This window comes from Diceros bicornis, chromosome X, assembly GCF_020826845.1.
Source record: "Diceros bicornis minor isolate mBicDic1 chromosome X, mDicBic1.mat.cur, whole genome shotgun sequence".
Classification (NCBI taxonomy): domain Eukaryota; kingdom Metazoa; phylum Chordata; class Mammalia; order Perissodactyla; family Rhinocerotidae; genus Diceros; species Diceros bicornis.
This window is the reverse complement of record NC_080781.1, coordinates 77,607,790-77,614,183: the sequence shown is the minus strand read 5'-3', so window position 1 is coordinate 77,614,183 and position 6,394 is coordinate 77,607,790. Positions and strand designations below refer to the sequence as shown.

Genomic DNA, 6,394 nt, shown 5'->3' with positions numbered 1-6,394 from the left:
GCTCCATATCTTCCCCTTGGGTCTTGGGGGGCCAGGCAAACTGATGTCAGTGAAGTTCATGCTGCCTGCTGGGCCATGACTAATAAAGTCCTGTCTCTAACCCAGGAGTCTATGTCATTCTGCCAACCTCCATGAGAAACTGCGACGGGCTAATCTGTAGGCTTGCAAGCTGGATAAAATCTCAGACCTTACATAGTTCTTGAGAAAACATAGGACAAACCAGAGCCAGTAGGTACGTCCTGAGAAGCAGCCTACAACCCAGAGTGTGTGAGAGAGGCAAAGTGGCCACCAGGGGGTGGAGCGTTGAAGGTGTGGGAGGAGAAGGCTGGGAACAAAACACATTTTATTTTGTAACAACTTGCAATCCATTTAACTTTTGGCCAGTTAAACCTGGACCTCAAAACAGAGGATATGAGGTAATAATAATCTAGATCAGAAACAAACCAAGACATAACGAAACACCTGAAGACACAGGTTCTTCAGAATAAAATAGATACCTAATGTGGGAGATCAAAAATTGGCCACTCTGAATTATGTCTCTTTACCTTGATTATTTTCTCTGACAGACATTTGACCTCCCCCACTAACTGCCTAAAGGAATTGAACTCTGGGTATAGACAGACTGGCAGGGTCCTTGCTAAGCCCATTCTTTTCAAAGTTCTGTTTACCAAATATTTACACTTGTAAAGGTATCTCCTTCTCTGTACTAAGAAGAGGGGGAGATGGCCTTATCTGCAGAAACTCTTATCGGTACAGAAGGAGAGGACTTAAATCTATATACTCTTGATTACTGTGATTTCTGTCTCTCGGGCCACATTCTCTATGGGTGGCCCTGTAAAAAATTGTCTGACAAACATTTACATTTTCCTATGTAAGTTGTCTTGTTTCCCTCTGAAATCCCAAACCACTCCCACCACCCCCAACATACTCTTTTGTCTTTAGCAGAAAATTGTAATTAAGATGAGAACCTCTGCCATCCTGTCCAGAAACTCACTTTCCCTGGTTTCTCCCTGTATACATGTTATTAAACTTCGTATTATTTTCTCCTGCTAACCTGTCTTAATTATTTGGGTAGCCATAAGAACCTTAAGAGAAAAGGAAGAGGGGCATTCTCCCTCTTCCCCAACACTAACTAGCTTTGTAATCTTCACCTAGTTTTTTCTTACCATAGTCAGTTCTAAACAACTCCACATTAAAAATTATCCCACTGGTTGATGGATCATCCTAAAGCCTTCTCATCCTAAAGCCACCATCCCCTTGTTCTTGCTTTCCCGATCCTAAATCAATCAAGAAAGCTTTTAGTCAAAACTAGAGTAAAACTGGTCTGACTCACACCCCTACCCTCAACCTTACCCCCCCCACTTCCTCCACCCCCTCCACACACACTCTGACGTGGTAGGTGTGCAGTAAGTACCCGGAAGGATGGGGAGACGTCGCTTCATAGAAAGTAGTCAAAAGAGAACCTACTGAACTGACAAGTTTATTAGACGATGGGATTATCATGTATTTTGAAATCACATGGCGTATTTCTGAGTCCATTGTCGAGCTATTCTGTCATACTTCTCCCTATCCTTTAAGTAGACCTTGGCGATTTCCGGAACCAAAGGATCATCTGGGTTGGGGTCGCACAACATGGAACAGATGGATAACAACACTTTGGAAATGGTCAGCGCTGGCGACCACTCGGATCTAAGGATGTCCAGACAGATGCTTCCGTTTTTGCTAATGTTCGGATGGTAAATTCGGGTGGTGAATGCGATCTTCGGTGGTCTGTAGGGGTAGTCGGACGGAAACTGGATCGTTAGGAAGAAGACCCCTCCCTGGTAGGGGCTGTCGTTGGGCCCCATTATAGTCGCCTGCCAATGGAACAAATCGTCGGCCACAGGCCCTGCCGAGCACTGGGCCGGGGGGTCGTGGGACAAATTGTGGAGCTCCTTGCGGATGCGCTTTAGGGCCATCATCTGCGACACGTGGCCAATCCTCGGCGCCAGTCCTGGAGACAGGTAGAAGGCGGCGGCAGGGATCCCGGGGTGGCAGGAGCGGCCACCCACCGCGTCGGCAGATGGGTGGGCTGAGGGCTGAGGAGGGTCGAGGGGGCGTCCGGGAAGGGGGACTGAGGAGGGAGGGATTCGGGCCGTCGACAGGACCTGCCGGGCTACTGGACACCCGTGGCTCGCGGCCGCCGCCGCTACCTCCGCGTTGTCCCGAGACGGCGACTCCGCCGCCCGGAGGCCGCGCCGGCCAGACACACTGCCGCTCCCGCCCGGGCCGCCTGCCCTGCCGCCCACACTGGGCCCTGCAGATAGGCGGAGAGCTTCTCTGTGGGGTCACAGGGGCCACATGACGCGCCGCAGCGTCATCCAGGGCGCGTCCCGTGAGGGCGGAGGGGGCGGGGTAGGGAGTGAGGGGGCAGGAGGCAGCGGGGGGGGGGGGCGGGGTAGAGGCGTGGGGGGGGCGAGAGGCAGTGGGGGGAGGGAGGAGGCGGGGTAGGGAGTGAGGGGCCGGCAGGCAGTGGGGGGCTGTGGAGGAGGCGGGGTAGGGAGGGAGGGGCGGGGACTGCCGGGTTCCCCCAGCGCTCGCCTGGGCTCTGGGCTGGCAAGTAGGGTCACACGCACCACCCACCGCCGAGAATTACTGGAGTAAATAAGAGCAGTTCAATGAATTCCCCTTCACCCTTCACTCAGCCAGATTCGCCTTCTGTTAACATTTTAACCAATTGACTTTATCCTCATTTCTCTCTCCACACTTGGGAGTAAGCTACATACATCATGGGCCTCTACTCCTAGATAATTCCATGTGTATTTCTTAAGAGAGACATTCTCTTATATAATCAACTTTAGTAAATTTAGCATCGCTATAATACTTGTATAACTTTTCAAAGTAACTTTTCATAGCGTTTTGGTAAGTTTATTTTTTATGAAGAATTAAAGTCTTCAAAAAGTCAATTTGGAGCTAAAATCACTTCAATTTTTGAAGAAATTCTGACAGGAAAAGAAGAAAGAAGGAAGGAAAAAAGAAGGAAGGAAAAGAAACCAGTAGTCCACCTAGCATATATAAGCAGTTTGGTTATTCTTCTTTATCAAAAACAATCATTTTTGGGAAGTAGTGGTTCCAATAACAAGCATAACTGCAGAACAATGTCTTTCACTCGAGGATTTCCAATAAAGATGCTGATTCATGCAAAACTCTCTTCACTTGCTTGTATATATGGGAATGGAAAGCCAAATAAGTACCATCAAAATAGGTTGGTCTGTTAGCCATATCAATTCTTTTCCATGAATTAAGCAATAATTTAAAAAAGTGTTCTTAAATTTTGGTAAGATATCATATTAGACTTGGTAGGTCACAGTTTCATTTATGATATACTGGACATTCTTCAATTATGAAAAATTCCTGCTGCCAAACTAGTTATCTAATATACCTATTCAACCAATTTAGGAAGGCAAGATAATTATATGACAGTATTTTAAAACGAGGAGACTGTAGATGGCTGAATGGGTCCTGTAATAGTAAAATAAAATGTCTAACTCCTTGAAAGGAACTTTTCCAAATATCTTGTGTTATATGGTACCAAACAAGAAGGTGGTTTGTGTGCTTGTGAACAAATGAACTATTCTTGTTACTGTGGTGACTATCAAATTCTAAAGTCTTCATTTAAAGTAACAGAACATTTTGTAAGAAAATTGGAAAAGGTAATCAAGGCTAGTTCTTTATGTAGGAAGAATATATAACATTGCAAGATTTTGAGGTAAGCTTCTGAAGTTCTCTTTTTCCAAGGGTATGAGACTTGAAAATTATTTTGCAAGATTGGATGCCATTAACACCAACCTTTTTGATTGGGTTGGGTATCAGGACAATGTAATCCTGTGTAAATTCTCTATAGGATAAAAGGGTAGCCATGATCCCCACATACTTTCATTGACCAAATCCTGTGGAAAATGCCTTTCACATCTACCTGCACTTCATCCCCAGTGTGGCTGCTTTAATTCAGAATATACTCATTTGTCACCAGACTACAATAATACATTTTAATGAGTGTCTGTGCTGCTAATCTTGCCACCCTCAAATCCATCTTCAACATTACTACGTGGAATGATCTCCCTAAAGCGTAAATCAATTCCTATCAAAGCTCTCTATGAGCTTTTCAATAGCTCTCTATCACCTGCAGGATGAATTCTAAATTTCAGGGCTACCTTATTCGGTTGTCCCCAGGGAGAATTAAACTTCACTCTTTTCTGCTACACAGAATATTTTTTGTGCATATAATACAGCATGCATTATACTCCATTGTCATTGTCTATTTAAATGTTCATCCTCCTATCCAGTCTGGTAGCTTTTTGGTGAGAGGATTGACCTTGATCATTTTTGTACTCTTACTGCCTAGTATATACTAGGTATTTAATATTTTCTAGATGAATGCATGCATTCTTTAAAGGATGAATAGCATAATTTATACAAAGTGATTGATATAAAGGGGTTATAATTCTCATTTTTTCACCTAACCTTAAACTTAGGTCAGAAACACTACAGGATACAAGATATTACACCACAATAAAAACAAAAAGCAATATGGTGAGAATACATTTGTGTTATTCTCCATTTGACAAGCCCTCAATGACAGTTCAAAGCCACTTTACTTTTATCTGACATAATGTAATGCATCTCTTAGAGTTTAGTTGTAAGGATATATTGCTTTCCTCAGATACAGTCACTATCACACTTTCATTATGATAATGAGCTGTCAAAATTTTAGGATTAAAAATGATACAAGCATCCTTTCAATGTAGTATCCTATTGAAACACATATTTAATTCTGCAAAGCGATGTTTTTACTTGATTGCTGCAGCCAAATGCTGTAAAGGCAAAGCTGGCTCCATTCTATCTCCTTCATAGTATATACTAATCAAAAGTCATTCATAACTTTAGTGTTCAGCTTAAAAATGTGTGGAATGGAATAGATTAATATCTATCAGCTGTTCTTCAACTTCTATCACTATGTCTAGTGTTCCATTTTGTTATCCCTTTTTTAACTTTATTTTATTGAGGTCGTATTGGCTTATAACATTGTGTACATTTCAGGTGTACATTATTATATATCAGTTTCTGTATAGACCACATCATGTTCACCACCAATAGTCTAGTTTTTATCTGTCACCATACACATGTGCCCCTTTACCCCGTTTGCACTCTCCCTGCCCCCTTCACCTCTGGTAACCACTAATCTATTCTCCTTATCCATGTGTTTGTTGATCTTCCACATATGAGTGAAATCATACAGTGTTTGTCTTTCTCTGTTTGGCTCATTTCGCTTAGCGTAATACCCTCAAGGTCCATCCATGTTGTCGCAAAGTGTACAATTTTGTCCTTTTTATGGCTGATCAGTATTCCATTGTGTGTGTGTATGTGTGTGTGTATACCACATCTTCTTTATCCATTCGCCCATTGATGGGCATTTGGGTTGCTTGCACATCTTGCCTATTGTGAATAATACTGTGATCAACATAGGGATGAATAAATCTCTTTGAATTGTTGATTTCGTGTTCTTTGAATAAATACGCTGTAGTGGGATAGCTGGATCACATGGTATTTCTATTTTTAATTTTTTGAGAATCTGTTATCTAAGAAAAATCACAGTTCAGATATTGATTCTATAATTTCCTGTGGCTGATTTCCCTCTTTCTCCTTGTCAGGAGTTGACACAGTTATGGAGTTTTCTTTGGTTTCTATCACACAAGTCATAAAAATCAATATCAGTTTAATGAGGTTGTTGTGTCTAAAGCAGTGGTTCTCAAACTTGAACTTGCATCAGGATCATCTGGAGGGATTGTTAAAACAGTTTTCTGGGCCCCTCCTAGAGACTTTCCGATTCAGTAGGTCTAGGGTGAGGTCCCAGAATTTGTATTTCTAACAAGTTCCAGGTGATGCTGATACTGCTGGCCCAGGGACCACACTTTGTGAATCACTAGTCTAAGTTAAAAGAATGCAATTGGCAGCATAGGTCAGAATTGTTGCCGTCAGAAAGAGAATCTAAAGTTTAAGGATTTTTGAATATTCATCTACATGGTATGTTAATGATCTTATTTTAATGATGTGTCAATCAGTGTAATTTTCAGTGCAGTGTTAGTCAATGCCATCACCATGTGTTCAGCACTATGCTAGGTATCCTGGGATATACAAAAGAAGGTAACTTGATCCTTTTTTAAGACTTTACGTTCTTGCTGGAAAGACAATGCTAATAACGCCAATTAAACAATCATTCAACAGTGCAAGATATATGGTCCAGTACTAACATTATCATTCAGAAAAATAAGTCCTCTCAGGGTTCACAGAAGGGTGAGGGAATTAGTTATGCTTGGGTTCTTCATGGCTTCTTTAGGAATTAGATTTGAAATTG

At 42.3% G+C, this 6,394-nt stretch overlaps 1 protein-coding gene across 1 annotated transcript; it reads right to left on the bottom strand.

Annotated features, from left to right (window-relative positions):
- Window positions 1-1,436: 1,436 nt before the first annotated feature.
- Window positions 1,437-2,088, bottom strand: LOC131400533 (ubiquitin-conjugating enzyme E2 D2-like). The gene has a single exon (XM_058535246.1). It carries the CDS (start codon window positions 1,959-1,961, stop codon window positions 1,515-1,517), a length of 447 nt encoding a protein of 148 aa, XP_058391229.1. The 5' UTR covers window positions 1,962-2,088; the 3' UTR covers window positions 1,437-1,514.
- Between the last annotated feature and the right edge of the window lie 4,306 nt (window positions 2,089-6,394).

Coding starts and splice junctions, on each gene's coding strand:
- LOC131400533 (XM_058535246.1), bottom strand. CDS start 1,961: ATGATGGCCCTAAAGCGCATCCGCAAGGAGCTCCACAATTTGTCCCAC.